At 44.9% G+C, this 21,867-nt stretch overlaps 1 protein-coding gene across 4 annotated transcripts in view; it reads left to right on the forward strand.

The window, feature by feature from the left end:
• Window positions 1-374: 374 nt before the first annotated feature.
• guk1a (guanylate kinase 1a) overlaps window positions 375-21,867 on the forward strand; it is a 67,319-nt gene continuing 45,826 nt past the window's right edge. Inside the window, exon 1 of one of the 4 annotated variants that reach the window (XM_072254133.1) lies at window positions 375-511. In XM_072254133.1, coding sequence (XP_072110234.1) covers window positions 472-511 — 40 coding nt within the window. In that variant the 5' untranslated portion in view covers window positions 375-471. Of the gene's footprint in view, window positions 512-721; window positions 776-21,867 lie in introns of those variants that run through there. The other 3 variants (XM_072254135.1, XM_072254134.1, XM_072254136.1) reach the window with 3 other exon arrangements.

A 21,867-nucleotide genomic window follows, 5' to 3' on the forward strand; every position in this document is an offset into this window, starting at 1 on the left:
GCAAGACAACTGCAGGTTCTAAACACAAGTGAGTTGAAGACAGCAGACGGCGTGAATCTGAAATAAAAGAAGAAAGAGCTGGAAAGAGAGAATATTGCAGGCTGTTCTTTCATCAGAACTGGTTATTCCACACCGAATTAGATGTGAAGTCTTTGACAACGTTATCAGAAGTGGTCACTCCGATGAAAAGTCATCAACATATATCTTTTTCCTCTGACTGAGTATTTATAACATGTTCTCTGTTTCTGAAGCCCCTCCTGCCTTTCTCAATTAGAAATTTAGCAGCTTGATAGGCTGCAGAATTCCAGGTCCACTCCAGCACTCTCCATGGCAATGAGAAAGGGAAATGACGCGTGACACCGCGGTGACGTCACGTCAGCCATTCTGCTCCGTACGTAGCGGAGGCGCGAGCGGGGAACGTTAAAGAGCCGCCGCGGATGCGGCGAGAGAAATGCTGGACTTCGTCTTCCTATGTTTGCACGTCAGATATCAAGCTTTGTCAAGCGACTAGGTTAGTAGGATAGTTGGCTACTTGCCTGCCTGTGATACTTACCGCTCAATTTGTTCTGTTTGAGAGAAATAGGTTGCGATCAGTGAAGCGTGTTCAAAGCTCCTGCCGTTAGGCCGGTTAGCTCTTGCTATTGGACGGTTAATGTGCCAATCACTCGTGCCTGGCGGGGCTCCGTTAATTACCACGCATGCGCGCCGTGTGGTCCCTCTTTCGTTACAGCTGATCCGTATGCATGAGTGGCATGCAAAATAACGGCCGTAGCGTGTGAGTATAGTACACTAATTTACTCGTCTTTTTGCTCTTCACCTTAACTTTAACTTCAAGATTCTCTTATGCCATTCCCAGTACACAAGTGTAAAAGGAGAAGGAAATAATTGTTACTCCGGGTCCGTTACGGCATAAAACACACAGTGAGCTGAAGAGCACAATAATAATGAGACACAATAAATATAAATACGTAGCTTATATACAGTACTGTGCAAAAGTCTTAGGCACCTTGGTAATATATAAATGCCTGGACTTTTGCTCAGTACTGTACATAGGTTGTTTGTACGTCCATAAATTGACCTTTGCACAGGTGTGTCTCTATTTTAGCTGACTGACAGGAAATGATAAAGTAGTGTTGGAGGAGGGTGTGAAGGGGTAGGTTAGAGAGTGGAAGTTTTGATCAGCCTTACTTCTTGGAAAAAGTAACTTTTTGAGTCTGGTGGCTCTGAATGCTGGAGGAACCCTTCTCCCTGATGAGAGTGGGACAAAGAGTCCACGAGCAGAATGGGTGGGATCCTTCATGATGTTACTGACCCTTTTCTGGCACCTTTCTCTATATATGCCCTTGATGGGGGGGGGGGGGGAGTCGGTTGGTTGGTACCATTTATGCATTGGGCAGTTTTGACTACCCATTGTAGAGCTTTCCTGTCAGTCACAGTGTGGTTTCCATAGCTTGTTAGGATGTTCTGTACTGCAGATCTAAGGAATGACTCCAGTATAGATTTGCGTAGTCCAGCTCTTTTCAGCTTCCTCGGAAAGCAGAGCATTATATTGTAATAGATAGATATTTTACCGGTCCGAAAGGAAATTACAGTGTCACATTACAAGTGCACAGATATACAAATATTAGAAGAGAAGTGAGAAAGAATAAAAAATGAGTTACCTCAAACAGTCTTCAAAAGGAAATACAGCAGTACAGCCAACATTGCTGCCTCACTCCCAGACGAGCTAAATGTTTCTTTACGCTCGATTCGAGGTTGATAGGGCTGAACCCCCAAGGAGAGCTGCTGACAAGAACTGCACCTTGGCCATCTCCGAGGCTGAGCTATGTAGAACATTCCAGCATGTCAACAGTCGCAAGGCAGTGGGGCCGGACGGCATCCCAGGGCGCGTCCTCAAAGTGTGTGCTGAACAGCTGGCTGGTGTGTTTACGGACATTTTTAATCTCTCCCTTTCCCAGTGTGAAGGGCCCTTCTGTTCCAAATCCTCCATCACTGTCCCTGTACCTAAAGAAAACCATGGTAGCATGCTTGAACAGTTGGCGCCCTGTCACACTCACCTGAATTAAAAGCAAATGCTTTGCAAGGCTATACCACCCACACTGGACCCTCTACAATTTGCCTCCCAACGGAACCTGTCTACTGATGATGCCATAGTCACAGCACTACACACTGTCTTCACTCACCTGGAGAAGAGGGATGTATCCTGGACTATGGTTCAGCATTTAACACCATTCCCTCCAGACACGACAGGAAGCTCAGAGACCTCTGCCTGCATCCCACCTTGTGTGGCTGGATCCTAGACTTCCTATCGGATCGCCATCAGGTGGTAAAGATGGGCTCCCTCACCTCTGCCTCTCTGACCCTCAACGCAGGTGCCCTCCCCCCCCCCCAGGGTTGTGTTCTGAGTCCCCTTCTCTACTCCGTTTACACCCACGACCGTACTGCCACACATGGCTCCGACCTGCTGATCAAATTGGCAGATAATACGACATTGACCAGCCTTATTTCTAGTAGTGACAAGACAGCCTACAGAGGAGAGGCTGACACCCTGACACAGTGGTGCCAGGATAACAACCTCTCCCTCAGTGTCCAAGACCTTCTACAGGGACACCATTGAGAGCATACTGACTTGGCTGTATCACTGCCTGGTGGTACGGGAACTGCACCAGTCTTGATCACTGGGCACTGCAGAGAGTGGTACGGACAGCCCAGCGCATCTGTGGATGTGAACTTCCCTCCATTGAGGTCATTTACAGCAGCAGGTGCATGAAGAAGGCCTGGAAGATCATCGGGGATACGAGTCAACCCAACCATAAACTGTTTCTAGCTATGCCTTCCTTTTTGTTGGGTTTGTGGAACAATCTATGTTCCGTGCCTATTCTGGTATCTGTCCCCCACTTTTCCTTTGCTACATCGACGACTGCATTGGCGCTGCTTCCTGCACGCATGCAGAACTCGTTGACTTTATTAACTTTGCCTCCAACTTTCACCCTGCCCTCAAGTTTACCTGGTCCATTTCCGACACTTCCCTCCCCTTTCTAGATCCTTCTGTCTCTGTCTCTGGAGACAGCTTATCCACTGATGTCTACTATAAGCCTACTGACTCTCACAGCTATCTGGACTATTCCTCTTCTCACCCTGTCTCTTGCAAAAACGCCATCCCCTTCTCGCAATTCCTCCGTCTCCGCCGCATCTGCTCTCAGGAAGAGGCTTTTCATTCTAGGACGAGGGAGATGTCTTCATTTTTTAAAGAAAGGGGCTTCCCTTCCTCCACTATCAACTCTGCTCTTAAACGCATCTCCCCCATTTCACGTACATCTGCTCTCACTCCATCCTCCCGCCACCCCACTAGGAATAGGGTACCCCTGGTCCTCACCTACCACCCCACCAGCCTCCGGGTCCAACATACTATTCTCCGTAACTTCCGCCACCTCCAACGGGATCCCACCACTAAGCACATCTTTCCCTCCCCCCCTCTCTCTGCATTCCGCAGGGATCGCTCCCTACACACTCCCTTGTCCATTCGTCCCCCCCATCCCTCCCCACTGATCTCCCTCCTGGCACTTATCCGTGTAAGCGGAACAAGTGCTACACATGCCCTTACACTTCCTCCCTTACCACCATTCAGGGCCCCAAACAGTCCTTCCAGGTGAGGCAACACTTCACCTGTGAGTCGACTGGGGTGATATACTGCGTCCGGTGCTCCCGATGTGGCCTTTTATATATTGGCGAGACCCGACACAGACTGGGAGACGGCTTTGCTGAACATCTACGCTCTGTCCGCCAGAGAAAGCAGGATCTCCAAGTGGCCACACATTTTAATTCCACATCCCATTCCCATTCTGACATGTCTATCCACGGCCTCCTCTACTGTAAAGATGAAGCCACACTCAGGTTGGAGGAACAACACCTTATATTCCGTCTGGGTAGCCTCCAACCTGATGGCATGAACATCGACTTCTCTGGCTTCCGCTAGGCCCCACCTCCCCCTCATACCCCATCTGTTACTCATTTTTATGCACACATTCTTTCTCTCACTCTCCTTTTTCTCCCTCTGTTCCTCTGAATATACCTCTTGCCCATCCTCTGGGTCCTCCCCCCTCCTAGTCTTTCTTCCCGGACCTCCTGTCCCATGATCACCTGTCCAGCTCTTGGCTCCATCCCTCCCCCTCCTGTCTTCTCCTATCATTTTGGATCTCCCCCTCCCCCTCCAACTTTCAAATCCCTTACTCACTCTTCCTACAGTTAGTCCTGACGAAGGGCCTCGGCCTGAAACGTCGACTGCATCTCTTCCTACAGATGCTGCCTGGCCTGCTGCGTTCACCAGCAACTTTGATGTGTGTTGCATAAACTGTTTCAGCTGCTTCTGTCTGGCAGATGATACTGCAGCATTAAAGCCAGGACCAACAGGCTATGGGACTGCTTCTTTCTACAAGCCATTAGACTTTTAAATTCATATGTCTGTACATTGCGACGGAGTCATAACGCAAAAATTTTACTCCCTCACGTTGTGGGATGGATGTAAGGTATAAATTTAAATAAATTCTAATTCTAACAGGAGGACATCATTGCTTCCCTGGCTACAGGTTGACCTAATGGCCGAGGGTAAGAATGACCTCATATAGCGCTATTTGGAGCAGCACAGTTGTCTTAGTCTATTACTTAAAATGCTCTCCTGTTTGGCCAAGGTGGAATGCAGAGGGTGAGAAACATTCTCCAGAATTGCCAGGATTTTCCGTAGGGTCCTTAGTTATATCACAGCCTCCAGTATGTCTAGTTTAACTCCATTAACAGAGCTAGCCGTTCTAATCAATTTATTGAGCATGTTGGCATTGCCTGTGTTGATGCCATTACCATAGCACACCACCACATAGAAGATTGTACTGGTGACAAAAGACTGGTAGAACATGTGTAGGAGAAGCCTGCATACTCCAAAGGACCTGTCTCCTCAGGAAGTAGAAGTGACTCTGGCCCTTCTTGTACACAGTCTCTGTGTTGGTGCTCTACTCAAGTCTGTCATCCAGAAGCATCCACAGGTACTTGTCAGTTTTCACCATTGATAGTAACAGGGAGCAGTGCAGGCTTAGTTTTCCGAAAGTCCATCACCATCTCCTTTGTCTTATTGATGTTGAGCTGCAGATGATTTATCTTGCACCATTTGACAAAGTCCCCTATCAGGGCCCTGTATTCATCTTCCTGTCCTCCCTTTATACACACAACTATTGCTGAGTCGTCAGAGAATTTCTGCAGATGACATGACTCAATGTTGTATCTAAAGTCTGACATATACAGAGTAAACAGGAAGGGACCCAATACAGTCCTCTGTGGGGCTTCAGTGCTGCTTAGCCATGTCTGACACAGAAACTGTGATCTGCCAATCAGGTAGTCCATTATCCAGGATACAATGGATGTGCCAACCTGCATTGAATGGAGCTTTTTCCCCAGCAATGAGTGCTGTATGGTATTGAAGGCACCTGAGAAATTAAAAAAATATAATCCTCACAGTTTTGCCCCCTGCTTACCCAGTTGGGATCAGCAGGTAGATGATGGCATCGTCAATTCCAGTGAGCTCCTAGTAGGCAAACCGCAGGGTACTGAGGGCTGATCTGACCAGGGGTCGGAGGTGAGCCAGGACCGGCCTCTCTCATGATGCGTGAGATTGGGGCCACTGGACGGTAGTCATTCAAGACTTTCAGTTGGCTTTTCTTGGGTAGTGGAACCACACATGATGTTTTTCACGCAGTCGGGACCCTTTCCAGGCTGACATTCAGATTGAAAATGCACTGGAGAATTCCACGTACTCCTTCAAGACTTGGCTTCACACCATCTGTTGCCAATGCTTTGCCGTGTCTGAGTTTCCCCAAAGCCCTTCTCACCTGCTCAGTAGTGAAAGTGAGTCCATGGTGACTGGGGAGTTGGTGGAAGGCGTGGTCTGGGGGAGGTGAAGGTCGGGACAATAGCAGTTGGTATGTGGAGGTGTGGATGATACGTGCAGGGCAGAGGGGGGATGTAGACAGTGGTAGCCTGTGTTGTTCATCCATGTGTTTAACTGGAGAGGGAAGGAGGGATGAGGAGAGGCATGCTTACGTTACAGTGCCTTGCCAGTGATGTTGTCATCTAGAAGAAAATGGTCCTGAAGAAGGGTTTCGGCCCAAAATGTGGACTGTTCAGTCACTTCCATAGATGCTGCCTGACTGGATAAGTTCCTCCAGCATTTTGTGTGTGTTGCTCTTGATCTCAGAATCTGCAGAATCTCTTGTGTTTAAGAAAATTTCTTGCATGCATATGTTGCATCTCTGCTGGTTTAGGGTTTGTATATAAAAAGAGACATTTTATTTGTGTGCTCAACTGGTATGTGACTGGAGGATGGCTGACAACAAGCCAGGGAGCTATAGGATGGCTTGCACTGGTAGTGGGAAAGTTATTAGAAAGCATTCTGAGCAACAGAATTTATTTGCATTTGAAATGACATGGATTTGTTAGTGATATGCAGCATGGCTTTGTGTGTGGGAAACCATGGACATTGAATATATGGACGTTAGCTAAACATTGGAACTTGTGAGATCTAGTGTAAACTAGTCAAATAGTACGCCAGATTGACAGTGGTAAAAGGCAAAGGATGATGTTTAATTGTTTTTTTATAGATTGGAAGCTTGAGTTCAGTGGCATACCTGCTACAGGTATTGGTGTTAGGACCCCTGTTTGTCCCATATAGTGATGACAGGGATGAGAATGCAAGCGTCATGATTAGTACGTTTACTGATGATACCAATATTGGTATACTGGAAAATGAAGAAATGTTGTCTAAGATTACCAGAGAATATATATCAATTGGGAAAGTGGGCAAAGAAATTGCTGATGAAATTTATCTGAGACACTGCTATCAGTTCTGAACTCTCAGCCATTTCTCCAAAATGGAAACGAAGTCAAGAGACTCAGCTATGCACAAAAGCACAAGGACTGGGGTGCTGAGCAATGGCAGCAAGTGCTCTGGATTGATGAGTCAAAATTTAAAATTTTTGGCTCAAACAGGAGGCAGTTTATCAATAAAAGAGCTGGAGAGTGCTACACGGATGAGTGCCTGCAGCCAACATTGAAGCATGGCTGAGGTTTCCTGCAGGTTTGAAGCTGCATTTCTACAAATGAATTTGGTGATCTGGTCAGAAATAATGGAATTCTCAATGCTGAGAAGTACAAGCAGATTCTCATCTATCACACAATACCATCAGGGAGGTGTCTGATCAGTCCAAACTTCATTTTGCAGAAGGACAAAAACCCCAAGCACGTGACCAAGGTGAGAGCACGGAGGAACATCTTGAGTAACTTCTGAAATGCCTGGTTTGCTGCCACTGCTACTGTGCGATTGCGAATCTCCGGAGGGAAGGCCCCAAAATCCTCAGCTTTGCCTGCTGCTGGCAACCGGGACTGGGGTCGAAGCGTTCGGCAGAGATGGTGCTCGGTGTCGGAAGGCTAGTCAGAGCTCGTTGTTTTCGGACGACTTGGAGTCGGACTGTGGTCGGGTATGGCAGGGAGAGTTTTCTTCGTTCTCCCGTCTGCATGAGATGTGGGACTTTCGAGAGACTTTGAACTTTTTTACCGTGCTCACGGCCTGTTCTTCATCAAGTTACGATATTGCTTGCTCTTTTGTAACTATATGTTATAATTATGTGGTTTTTGTCAGTTTTTCAGTCTTGGTCTGTCCTGTGTTTCTGTGATATCCCACCAGAGGAATATTGTATCATTTCTTAATGCATGCATTACTAAATGACAATAAAAGAGGACTGCGTGTCCTCATAATCTAATCTAATCTAATAAAGCACTACCTTCAGCAAAAAGAAGAACCGGTAGTTCTGCAACAGATAGTATGGCCTCCACAGAGCCCTGATCTCAACATCATCGAGGCTATCTGGAATTACCTAGAGGGAAAGGCAAGCAAGACAGCCAAAGTCTGCAGAAGAACTGTGGCAAGTTCTCCAAGATGCTTGGAGCAACCTACCAGCTGATTTTCTTTTATAAAACTGCATGACAGTGTACCTAAGAGAATTAATGGAATTTTTTAAAGGCAAATATTGTATCAAATATTGACTTCATTTCATTTTTAACTGTTTAGAGCCCTTTATGATATTTTTTTGGGTATTTAGAAATTTTTCATTTCATTATTTTGAAAGCCTCTTTGCTTTACAGATGATTTTTTCACATGTGCTTAAGACTCTTGCACAGTGCTGTACACAGAATGACAGGACCCTGGGGAACAGAGAGACCTAGGGGTACAATTACTTCCTTGTACTTGAAACTGGGAGACAGGGTGCTGAAGAAGGCACATAGCATGCTATGGTACTGAATACAAAAGTTGAGACCCCTTTTTATAGTTGTGCAAAAGGTTATTTATTCTGAACTTGAAGCATTGTGTGTGGTTCTGGTTGGAACACTGTAGGAAGAATGTGATTAAACTGAACAGAGTTCATTAAGCTTCGCTATGAAGTTGGAATGCAGTTAATGGAAGTATTAGTAAAATTGAAAATAACTTCAAGCTACACACAAACTCCCAAATGCTCAAATTCGACAATGAAAGTGGAGTATATTGGAAAGACTCAGCAAGGTGGAGACACTCTGTGCAAAGTGAGCAAGACTTTTTATTCGAAACAAAGGGAAAGGGAAATCTGATATAGGTGAAACCAGTTCATATGGGTTAATGAAGGTGCTTACATTTCTTTGTATTGTAATATGACCCCTGTATGTCAGGATCTACTAATGCCAAGAGAAAATCTGAGCTGGTTTCGTAGGTGAATGACTTGTAGCAGAGATGGCTGGTTCTGAGGCATACTGCAGTAAATGTAATTTACCTAAAGTTGGAGGATTAATTTCTGTGAAGCTCAAATTCAGCTTGATGTTCAGAATCTTGTATCTGACTTGGCACATTGCAGACCACAGGATATAATGCTGAATTCAATAATTGTAGTCAATCACCCTTTATCGGAATTGTTCAGCTCTGATGTAAAGTTATCAAGCTAAAATATTAATTCCGGTTGACCCCTTTTATTCTTCTAATCTGCAGTGGCTACAAATCCAGCCTGTTAGACCTTCCATAAAACATCCCACTCTTCAAGATTTATTAGACTAATGTCTAAAGATTTTTACTTCAGAGACAGTTTATTAGACTAATGTCTAATAAACTGTCTCTGAAGTAAAAATCTTTCCAATGTAGGGTGATTAAAATGGTACACAGGTGTTCTCCAGGCTACAAAAACCTGATTTGTGAGTAATATGAACAGGAGTTGGGGAGGCTGACAGGATGGGCTTATTTACCTGTTGCTGTAGGGCTGCAGGCATCTACTGTTGTACAGCAACTTGCTTCACAGCAATATCAAACCAACTTGCAGAGAAATCTGAAAGGTTGACATGAACACCTTGGTTTAACTACATGCTGCTCTTCATTTGCCTATATTTTTATTTAATATTTTTATATTGCCGCACGGCTGAATTTCTGTTCAGGTTACTAATAATTCTTGAGAATGGAGCCCTGTCGTAACCTGGTGAGGACCTATACTGTGCTATATATAACACCAAATTTCTGACACATATACTCCATTTTATGCTTTGTTGGGGAGATTATAGAAAAATATGCAACTTGTTTGTGCCCAAAGACTTTTCGCAACTTTCCACTGACTCCTAGGGACCTCAGTCCCAAAAACTGCCCACCAATGTCTATTACAAACCCACTGACTCTCACAGCTACCTAGACTATACCTCAACCCAGCCTACTACTTGTAGAAACACCATCCCTTTTCTCAATTCCTCCGTCTGCATTTGCTGTCAGGCTTAGGTTTTCATTCTAGAACGAAGGAGCTGTCCGTCCTTTTTCAAGGAAAGGGGCTTCCATTCCTCCACGATCAACGCTGCCCTCAACCATATCTCTTCCATTTCATGCATGTCTGGTCTTACCCCATCCTCCCACCATCCTACCAATGATAGGGTTCCTCTTGTCCTCACCTGCCACACCACCAGCCTCCAAGTTCAGCACATAATTCTCTGAAACTTCCACCGCCTCCAACGGATCCCACCACCAAGCACATCTTTCCTTCCCACCCCACTTACTGCTTTCTGCAGGAATTGCTTCCTATGCGACTCCCTTCTCCTTTCGTCTGTCCCCATTGATCTCCCTCCTGGCACTTATCCTTGCAAGTGGAACAAGTGGTACACCTGCCCCTACACCTCCTCCCTTACTACCGTCCAGGGCTTCCAGGTGAGACGACACTTCACCTGTGAGCCTGTTGGGGTCACTTACTGTGTTTGGTGCTCCTGGTGTGGCCTCCTGTCTATCGGTGAGACCCGATGTAGATTGGGAGACCACTTTGCTGATCATTCTGCCGGAACAACCGGAATCTCCCAGTGGCCACTCATTTTAATTCCACTTCCCGTTCCAATACGCCCATCCATGGCCTCCTCCACTGTCATGCTGAGGCTACACTTGGGTTGGAGGAACAACACCTTATATTCCTGTTGGGTAGCCTCCAACCTGATGGCATGAACATTGATTTCTCAAACTTCCAGTAATGCCCCCCAGCAACTCCCCATCCCCTTATCCCATTCTCACTTCATCTCTTTGCCCGTCCATTACCTCCATCTGATGCTCCTTCCCCTATTTCTTTCTTCTATGGCTTTCTGTCTCTTTCACCAATGAACTTCCCAGCTCTTTATTTCATCCTAGGCTAGCATTTTTAGTTAAGATTTAATTCCCCTAGCAACAAATGCTAACATAACTAGAAATAAAACCAGTCTTCTGTTAATCCAGATTCCTCTGCATTTTAGAGCTTTGCGGTCTGTCATTATATCAGTCTTGCCCTGGATTTCCCAAGGATTTCTTCTACTTCAATAAGAGACATAAGAAATAGGGGCAGGAGTCGGCCATCTGGCCTGTTGAGCCCGCTCGGCTATTCAATAAGATCACGGCTGCTGCGGCTATGGACTCATCTCCACCTACCTGCCTTTACCCCATAACTCTTAATTCTCCTACTATGCAAAAATCTATCCAATCTTGTCTTAAATATATTTACTGAGGTAGCCTCCACAGCTTCTTTGGGCAGAGAATTCCACAGATTCACCTTCCTCTGGGAAAAGCAGTTGCTCCTCATCTCCATCCCAGATCTACTCCACCAAATCTTGAGGCTATGTCCCCCAGTTCTAGTCTCTCCTACTACTGGAAACAATTGTCCTGCCTCTATCTTATCTATCCCTTTCGTAATTTTATATGTTTCTATAAGATCTCTTATTCTTCTGAATTCCAGCGAGTACAGTCCCAGGCAACTCGATCTCTCCTCATAGTCTAACCCCCTCATCTCTGGTGAGCCTCCTCTGTTTCACCTCCAAAGCCAGTATATCCTTCCTCAAATAAGGAGACAAGGCACTTAGACGTCCTGGTCATCCACTGCAAGAGGTGGTGTCCTCTTTAAACTCACCCGGCAGAAGGCAAAGGCAAACCGGTGCTGTAACCTGCCACGTATATCATTTCCCAATATGTCAGCAGCGTGGAGGGAAATTGTCCAACTGGAAATTCCAGATGCGACCTATGACGACGACGACAAATAAGGAGACCAGAACTGCATGCAGTACTCAGGTGTGGCCTCACCAGTACCCTGTACATTTGCAGCATAACCTCCCTGCTCTTAAATTCAATCCCTCTAGCAATGAATGTCAACATTTCGTTTGCTTTCTTGATAGCCTGCTGCACCTGCAAACCAGCCTTTTGTGATTCGTGCACAAGCACTCCCAAGTCCCTCTGCACGGCAGCATGCTGCAATCTTTTACCATTTAAATGATAATTTGCTCTTTCATTTTTCCTTCCAAATTGGATTGTCTCGCATTTACCCACATTGTACTCCATCTGTCAGACCCTTGGTCACTCACTTATCTATATCTGTCTGCGGACTTTCCATACCTTCTGCACAATTTGCTTTTCCACTCAATTTAGCATCTTCAGCAAACTTGAATACACTACACTTGATCGTGAACAGTTGTGGGCCCAGCACCGACCCTTGCGGCACATCGCTCACCACTGATTGCCAACCAGAGTAACACCCATGGATCCCAACTCAGCTTTCTATTAGTTAACCAATCCTCTATCCATGCTAATCTTATGGATGTCTTGTATGCGGTACCTTATCAAGCACCTTTTGGAAATCCAAGTAAATAATGTCTATCTGTTCCCCTCTACCACTGCGCTTGTTATATCCTCAAAGATCTCCAGTAAGTTTGTCAAACAGGACCTGCCTTTGCTGAATCCATGCTGCGTCTGCATCATACATCCATTTCTTTCCAGATGCCTCGCTATTTCTTTTTTAATGACAGTTTCAAGCATTTTCCAAATGATAGATGTTAAACTAACTGGCTTGTATTTACCTGCCTTTTGCCTCCATCCTTTTTTGAACAGTGGCATAACATTCACCGTCTTCCAGTCAACTTTTCTGCTCTTTACTTCATCCTTCCCCCTTCAGGTTTCACCCATCACCTTGTGTTTCTCTATCCCTCCTCCAACCTTTTAAATCTACTCCTCTGTTTTTTTTTCTCCAATCTTGCCAAAGGGTCTCAGCTCGACATGCTGACTATACTTGGAGCTATGATGTTGTGGCCATTACAGAGACTTGGATGGTGCAGGGGCAAGAATGGCTACTTCAAGTGTTAGGCTTTAGATGTTTCAGAAAGGACAGGGAAGGAGGCAAAAGAGGTGGGGGTGTGGCACTGTTGATCAGCGATAGTGTCACGTCTGCTGAAAAGGAGGAAGTCATGGAGGGGTTATCTACGGAGTCTCTGTGGGTGGAAGTTAGTAATAGGAAGGGGTCAATAACTCTGCTGGGTGTTTTTTATAGACCATCCAATAGTAACAGAGACATCGAGGAGCAGATAGGGGGGCAGATTCTGGAAAGGAGTAATAATAACAGGGTTATTGTGGTGGGAGATTTTAATTTCCCAAATATTGATTGGCATCTCCCTAGAGTGAGGGGCTTAAGTGGGGTAGAGTTTGTTAGGTGTGTTCAGGAAGGTTTCTTGGACACAGTATGTAGATAAGCCTACAAGAGGAGAGGCTGTACTTGATCTGGTATTGGGAAATGAACCTGGTCAGGTGAAAGGTCTCCCAGTAGGAAAGCATTGTGGAGGTAGTGATCACACTCCTTTACCATAGCATTGGAGTGGGATAGGAACAGACAAGTTAGGGAAACGTTTAATTGGAGTAAGGGGAAATATGAGACTATCAGGCAGGAACTTGGAAGTATAACAGATGTTCTCAGGGAAACGTATGGAAGAAATGTGGCAAATGTTCAGGGGATATTTGCGTGGGGTTCTGAGTAGGTACGTTCCAATGAGACATGGAAAGGATGATAGGATACAAGATCCATGGTGTACAAAGGCTGTTGTAAATCTAGTCAAGAAGAAAAGCTTATGAAAGGTTCAAAAAACTAGGTAATGAAAGGAGTCTAGAAGATTATAAGGCTAGTAAGAAGGGGTTTAAGAATGAAATTAGGAGAGCCAGAAGGGGCCACGAGAAGGCATTGGCGGACAGGATTAAGAAAAACCCCAAGGCATTCTACAAGTATGTGAAGAGCAATTGGATAAGACGTGAGAGAATAGGACCAATCAAGTGTGATAGTGGAAAAGTGTGTATGGAACCGGAGGAAATAGCGGAGATACTTAGCGAATTCTGAAGCAAAGTATTCATTACGGAAAAGGATCTTGGCGATTGTAGGGATGACTTGCAGTGGACTGAAAAGCTTGAGAATGTAGATATTAAGGAAGAGGATGTGCTGAAGCTTTTGGAAAGCATCAAGTTGGATAAGTCACTGGGACCGGATGGGATGTACCCCAGGCTACTGTGGGAAGCGAGGGAGGAGATTGCTGAGCCTCTGGCAATGATCTTTACATCATTAATGAGGATGGGAAAGGTTCCGGAGGATTGGAGGGTTGCAGATGTTGTTCCCTTATTCAAGAAAGGGAGTAGGGATAGCCCAGGAAATTATAGACCAGTGAGTCTTACTTCAGTGGTTGGTAAGTTGATGGAGAAGATCCTGAGAGGCAGGATTTCTGAACATTTGGAGAGGCATAATATGATTAGGAATAGTCAGCGTGGCTTTGTTAAAGGCAGATCATGCCTTACGAGCCTGATTGAATTTTTTGAGGATGTGACTAAACACATTGATGAAGGTAGAGCCATAGATGTAGTGTATATGCATTTTAGCAAGGTATTTGATAAGGTACCCCATACAAGGCTTATTGAGAAAGTAAGGAGGCATGGGATCCAAGGGGACATTGCTTTGTGGATCCAGAACTGGCTTGCTCACAGAAGGCAAAGAGTGGTTGTAGATGTGTCATATTCTACATGGAGGCCGGTGACTAGTGGTGTGCCTCAGGGATCTGTTCTGGGACCCCTACTCTTTGTGATTTTTATAAATGACCTGGATGAGGAAGTGGAGGGATGGGTTAGTAAATTTGCTGATGACACAAAGGTTGGGGGTGTTGTGGATAGTGTAGAGGGCTGTCAGAGGTTACAACGGGACATTGATAGGATGCAAAACTGGGCTGAGAAGTGGCAGATGGAGTTCAATCCAGATAAGTGTGAGGTGGTTCATTTTGGTAGGTCAAATGTGATGACAGAATATAGCATTAATGGTAAGATTCTTGGCAGTGTGGAGGATCAGAGGGATCTTGGGTTCTGAGTCCATAGGACACTCAAAGCTGCTATGCAGCTTGACTCTATGGTTAAGAAGGCATACAGTGCATTGGCCTTCATCAATCGTGGGATTGAGTTTAAGAGCCGAGACATATTGTTGCAGCTATATAGGACCGTGGTCTGACCCCACTTGGAGTACTGTGCTCAGTTCTGGTCGCCTCACTACAGGAAGGACGTAGAAACCATAGAAAGGGTGCAGAGAAGATTTACAAGGGTATTTCCTGGATTGGGGAGCATGCCTTATGAGAATGGGTTGAGTGAACTCGGCCTTTTCTCCTTGGAGCGACGGAGGATGAGAGGTGACCTGATAGAGGTGTACAGGATAATGAGAGGCATTGATCGTGTAGATAGTCAGAGGCTTTTCCCTGGGGCTGAAATGGCTAGCACGAGAGGGTATAGTTTTAAGGTGCTTGGAAGTAGATACAGAGGAGATGTCAGGGGTAAGTTTTTTACACAGAGAGTGGTGAGTGTGTGGAATGGGGTGGCGGTGGTGGTGGAGGTGGAAATGGTAGGGTCTTTTAAGAGGCTCCTGGATGGCTACATGGAGCTTAGAAAAATAGAGGGCTATGGATAAAGCCTAGGTAGTTCTAAGGTAGGGACATGTTCGGCACAGCTTTGTGGGCTGAAGGGTCTGTATTGTGCTGTATGTTTTCTGTGTTTCTGTACTCCTTTCCATAGATGCTGCCTGTCCTGCTGAGTTACTCGAGCATTGTGTGTGTGTGTGTGTGTGTTGCTTGGATTTCCTGGATCTGTAGATTTTCTCTTGTTTGAGATGATGCTGAGGTTTTATAAGTTAGTACTCGGGCAGCACGTGGAGTATTATCAACAGTTTTGGGCCCCATATCTCAGAAAGGATGTGTTGACATTGGAAAGGATCCAGTGGAGGTTCACGAGGATGATTCTGGAAATGAAGTGGTTAACGTATGAGTTGCATTTGGCAGCTTTTGGTTGCGGGGGGGTAGGTTCTCATTGAAACCTACTGAATGTTGAAAGGACTAGATAAGGTGGATTTGGAGAGGATGTTTCCTGTACAGGTGTCCCCCGCTTTTCGAACGTTCGCTTTATGAAACCTCACTGTTACGAAAGACCTACATTAGTACCCTGTTTTAGCTTTCAGAAGGTGTTTTCACTGTTACGACAAAAATTCAGCGCGCGATAAAAAGCAGTCGTTTGCAAGATGAGTTCTATGGTGTTGGAAAAGCCCGAAAGAGCTCGTAAGGGTGTTACACTTAGCGTAAATTATGTACTTTATTTATTTATTTATTTATTTATTTATTGGGCTCCAGCATGGTAAAGCTCTTCTGGCCTTCTAGCTGCACTGCTAGCACTCCCCCTGATTGGCCCTGATTGACGATGAAATGACACCCCCGTGTTCCACCACCCCAACACCCGGGCCCCGGACAGATACTGTGCCGATTCGCAGAGAATGCAGCAGTAGCCGGGAGGCACACAACACATCTTTAAGAAAAAAGCCGAAATAAACATGCTAATTAATTAGGTGCCACCCCACACGTAATTGTCGGCCCAGATCAGAGGCGATGCATTGGCAATCGGCACTGATCTGGGCCGACAATTACGTGTCGGGCAGCACATAATTAATTAGCATGCTTATTTCAACTTTTTTCTTAAAGATGTGCTGGGTGCGTCCCAGCTACCGCTGGACCCCTGCGTGCTTCGCAGCAATGTATCGCTCAGCGGCCCGAAGGGTGGGGGCCACTGCACTACCCAGCCTGCGACAACTCAGTCTAACACACCATCATCAGTGTGCTCGGCGCTGAACCAATTCCGGTAAGTGACACTACACTGTACATACATAATTTCTACTTTATATAGGCTGTGTATTTTTACGTGTTATTTGGTCTGATTTGGCAGCTTCATAGCTGAAAGGTTACAGGAGAGCGCTTGCGCCGTGTTTTTGCCAACAGCGCTTGGGTAAGATTTTCTGCAGACGGCGCTTGTGTGAGATTTTCACTACAGAGGTCTGTGCCGGCAATGATTGTGGAAAAGTATTTCTACTTTATATAGGCTATGTATTTATCATATCATTCCTGCTTTTACTATATGTTACTGTTATTTTAGGTTTTATGTGTTATTTGGCATGATTTGGTAGGTTATTTTTGGGTCTGCGAACGCTCACAAAATTTTCCCATATAAATAAATGGTAATTGCTTCTTCGCTTTAGACATTTCGGCTTACGAACCGTTTCATAGGAACGCTCTACCTTCGGATGGCGGGGGAAACCTGTATTGGGGGTATCCAGAATCAGAGGGCACAACCTCAAATTTGAGGGCAACCTTTTAGAACAGAAGTAAGGGGGGAATTTTTTTAGCCAGAGAGTAGTGAATCTGTGGAATGCTCTTCCACAGACTGCAGTGGAGGCCAAGGCCGCGGGTACATTTAAGGCAGAAGTTGATAGTTTCCTGATCAGTCAGGCATCAAAGGACATGGCGAGAGGGCAGATGTATGGGCTTGAGTGGGGTCTGGGATCAGCCAGGATGGAATGGCAGAGCAGACTCAATGGGCTGAATGGCCTCATGCTGCTGATATGTCTTATGGTCTTGTATAAGACACATTATTATCTTACGGACCTTTTTAGAGCATATTAAATGTCGGACTAGATAGCGTGGGGTATATTCTTGATGATGCTGGAACATATCTTTCTGATACGTTGCACAGAAATTTGAATCTAAGCAATTCCCTGATGTGAGGAGCAAGGACTTGCTATGGAATCTAATTTGTATGTTGCCTTCAGTCTGGTTTTCTAGCACCTTGAAGACACTTGTCAAGTATTTCATGAATTGTGCCGAGGCAAGAAGAGTTAACAGCAGACCAGATTTGTGAACAAAATGATGTGTGTTTTGGATTTAGTATTTTTCATTAAATTGCAATAGCAGATTGTTATGAAGTTTGTGCTTCTAAGTGGGCTGGGGACACTTAATATGTCCTACGATGGTTGCAGCATTTTAAGTGTTACATATTACTTACTATGACATTGAAAACCAGCTTGTGGTGACTGGAATTTTAGTTTGATGACCTAAACCAGTGCTTGGTCTAATTTAGCAGCCAGGCGCTATCAGCTGGACTTGTGATTCTGAATCAGATTTGTTGTTACCGACTTACAGTAGATGACATAAAATTTGTTGATATAAATTATATCAACTGACTATCAATAATATAAACTGATGTATCATCAGTTCCACCAGCCCCCGTGTCCAGCACATAATTCTCCAAAACTTCCGCCACCACCAATGGGATCCCACCACCAAACACATCTTTCCTTTTCCACTCCCCCTTTCTGCTTTCTGCAGGGATCACTCCCTACGTGACTCCCCTTGTCTATTCGCCCCACCTACTGATCCTTGCTACACCTGCAACTACACCTCCTCCCTCACTACTGTCCAGGGCCCTAAGCAGTCCTTCCAGGCGAGGGGATGCTTCACCTGTGAGTCTTTTGGAGTCATTTACTGTGTCTGGTGCTCCCGGTGTGGCCTCCTGCACATTGGTGAGACCCGACATAGATTGCTTCGCCAAGCATCGATGCTGTATCCACCAGAACAAGCTGGTTCTCCCAGTGGCCACCCATTTTAGTTCCACTTCCCATTCCTATTCCAATATGCCCGTCCATGGCCTCCCCACTGTTGTGATGAAGCCCACTTAGGTTGGAGGAACAATACCTTATATTCTGTTTGGATAGCCTCCAACCCGATGGCATGAACATCAATTTCTCAAATTTCCAGTAATGCTGCCCAACCCCTCCCCTCCTTCTCCATTTCCCATCCCCTTTTCCCTTTCTCACCTTATCTCCTTGCCCGCCTATTGCCTCCCTCTGGTGCTCCTTCCCCCTTTTTCTTTCTTCCATAGCCTCTTTCACCAATCAATTTCTCAGCTCTTTACTTCATCCCTCTTCCTCCAGCTTTTACTTATCACCTTGTGTTTCTCCTCTCCCTCTACCTTTTAAATCTACTCGTCAGCTATTTTTCTCCAGTCCCGCTGAAGGGTATCAGTCCGAAAGATCAACTGTACTTTTTTCCATATATGCTGCTTGGCCTGCTGAGTTCCTCTAGCATTTTGTGTGTCGCTTGGATTTCCAGCACCTACAGATTTTCTCTTGTTTGTCATCATAAGTACAACCTTTTCGATGAGATGTTGTCATCTCTGCTCGCTTGGTGGCTGTGAAGTTTTCTATTCTGGTAGTGTGTGCAGAACAAAACCAGGGAGTATAAATGTGAGGGTCACTACAAAACCAGTAGGGGATTTGGAAGAAAATCTGAATCTTCCCTAATCACCTCCCACCAAAGAAAAACATGGGTGCTTAACCCATTGAAATTCTCAAGCACAAGGTAGTTATACAGTCTTTTGGCCCACCATGTACATAAACCTATTTATCTATCTACATTCAACCTATTATGTTAGCTCTGTAGTCTCTGCCTTGGCGATTTTAAACACTTGCCTAGATGCTTCTTGGTTAGATATTGTCTGAATATCTCTTCAGGCAGATCATTCCAGACTCCAGCCACCCTCAGAATCCCCACTATACCCCCTACCACTTAACTTAAATCTATGTCCTCTTGCCTTTAAAGTTCAAAGTAAATTTATTAGCAAAGTTCATGTATGTCACCATATACAACCTTGAGATTCATATTCCTGCAGGCATATACACTGTATTCAAAAAACACAATAGAATCTTTGAAAGACCACACCCAATAGGATGGACAAAGAACAAACTGCAAATACAAAATAAAAGTAAACAAATAGTTAAATAAATAAGCAGTGGATATTGAGAACATGAGATGAAGATTCCAAGAAATTAATTCCATAGGTTGTGGAACTGTTCAGTGATGGAGTGAGACCCTTAAAAATCCAAAAGGATTTTGAGATAAAGATATTTACTATCAGCCCTATCTATCCTTGGGGAGAGTCAGCCTTGGATAACTAAGGAAATAAAAGATAGTATCAAATTTAAAAGCTCGTGTACAAAGTTGCAAAGAGAAGTGGGAGACTGGAGGACTGGGTAAACTTTAAAAAACAACAAAGAACAACTAAACAAGAAATAAGAAAAGGGAAGATAAGAGTATGAAAATAAATTAGCACAAAATATAAAAACAGATAGCAAAAGTTTTTATAAATATATAAAGCAGAAGAGGGTGGCTAAAGTCAATGTAGGTCCCTTGGAAGAGGATAAGGGGAAATTGATATTGGGTGATAAGGAAATGGCTGAGGCATTGAATGACTATTTTGTGTCTGTCTTCACGGTGGAGGACACGTCTAATGTGCCAAAGAATGATGTTATGGATGAAATGGGAGGATGAAATGGGAGGTGAGGATCTCGATAAAATCACTGTTATTAAAGAGATAGTGATGAGAAAACTAGAGGGCCTGAAGGTAGATAAGTCCCCTGGTCCTGATGGGATGCATCCCAGGGTGCTGAGGGAATTGGTGGAGGTTATAGTAGACGGTTGGTAATCACTTACCAAAATTCTCTAGACTCTGGGCAGGTCCTGGGGGATTGGAAGACAGCAAATGTCATGCCACTTTTTAAAAAAGGCTGTAGGCAAAAGACGGGTCAGCTTAGTTGGCTAACTAAGTAATTTAACTAGTTGGCCAGTTAGCTTAGCATCCGTAGTCGGGAAAATGCTTGAAGCTGTCATTAAGGAAGAAATAGTGAAACATTTAGAAAGGAGTGGTTCTATTAGACAGACGCAGCATGGATTCAGAAAGGGTAGGTCCTGTTTGACAAACTTACTGGAGTTCTTTGAGGACTCAATGAGTGCAGTGGATAGAGGGAACAGGTGGATGTCATATACTTGAATTTCTAGAAGGCATTCGATAAGGTACTGCACAAGAGACTTATAAATAAGATACGGATGCTTGGAGTCAGAGGAAGTGTATTGGTATGGATAGTGGATTGGTTAACCAATAGAACATATAGAACATAGAATAGTAAAGCTCAGTACAGGCCCTTCGGCCCACAATGTTGTGCCGACCCTTAAACCCTGCCTCCCATATAGCTCCCCCCACCTTAAATTCCTCCATATACCTGTCTAGTAGTCTCTTAAATTTCATTAGTGTATCTGCCTCCACCACTGACTCAGGCAGTGCATTCCATGCACCAACCACTCTCTGAGTAAAAAAAAAACCTTCCTCTGTTATCCCCCTTGAACTTCCCACCCCTTACCGTACAGCCATGTGCTGTTGGACAGAGAAGGCAGAGAGTTGGTATAAATGGGTGTTTCTCCGGTTGGCAGTCAGTGGGGTACCTCAGGGGTCGGTGCTGGGCCCGCAGCTGTTTACCATTTACATTGATGATCTGGAAGAGGGGACTGAGTGTAGCGTAGCAAAATCTGCTGATGACACTAAACTGAGTGGAAAAGCAAATTGTAGAGGATGTGGAGAGTCTGCAGAGGGATATAGATAGGTTAAGTGAGTGGGCCAATGTCTGGCAGATGGAATACAACATTGGTAAATGCGAGATCATCCACTTTGGAAGGAATAATAGCAGATTATTATTTAAATGGTGAAAGATTGCAGCATGCTGTTGTGCAGAGGGACTTGGGAGTGCTTGTGCATGAATCGCAAAAAGTTGGCTTACAGGTACAACAGGTAATTAAGAATTCAAATGGAAAGTTGGCCTTCATTGCCAGAGGGATTGAATTCAAGAGCAGGGAGGTCATGCTGCAATTCTACAGGGTACTGGTGAGGCCGCACCTGGAGGACTGTGTGCAGTTCTGGTCTCCATACTTGAGGAAGGATATACTGGCTTTGGAGGCAGTGCAGAGGAGATTCACCAGGTTGATTCCAGAGATGAAGGGGTTAACCTATGAATTGAGATTGAGTTGCCTGGGACTATACTCTCTGGAGTTCAGAAGAATGAGGGGGGATCTTATAGAAACATACAACATTTTGAAAGGGATAGATAAGATAGAAGTAGGAAAGTTGTTTCCATTGGTAGGTGAGACTAGAACTAGGGGATATTGCCTCAAGATTCAGGGGAGAAGATTTAGGACAGAGATGAGGAGAAACTGTTTTTCCCAGAGTGGTGAATCTGTGGAATTCTCTGCCCAGGGAAGCAGTTAAGGCTTCTTCACTAAATATATTTAAGATGCAGTTCGATAGGTTTTTACATAGTAAGGGAATTAAGGGTTATAGGG

Source organism: Mobula birostris, chromosome 3 (assembly GCF_030028105.1).
Source record: "Mobula birostris isolate sMobBir1 chromosome 3, sMobBir1.hap1, whole genome shotgun sequence".
NCBI lineage: Eukaryota > Metazoa > Chordata > Chondrichthyes > Myliobatiformes > Myliobatidae > Mobula > Mobula birostris.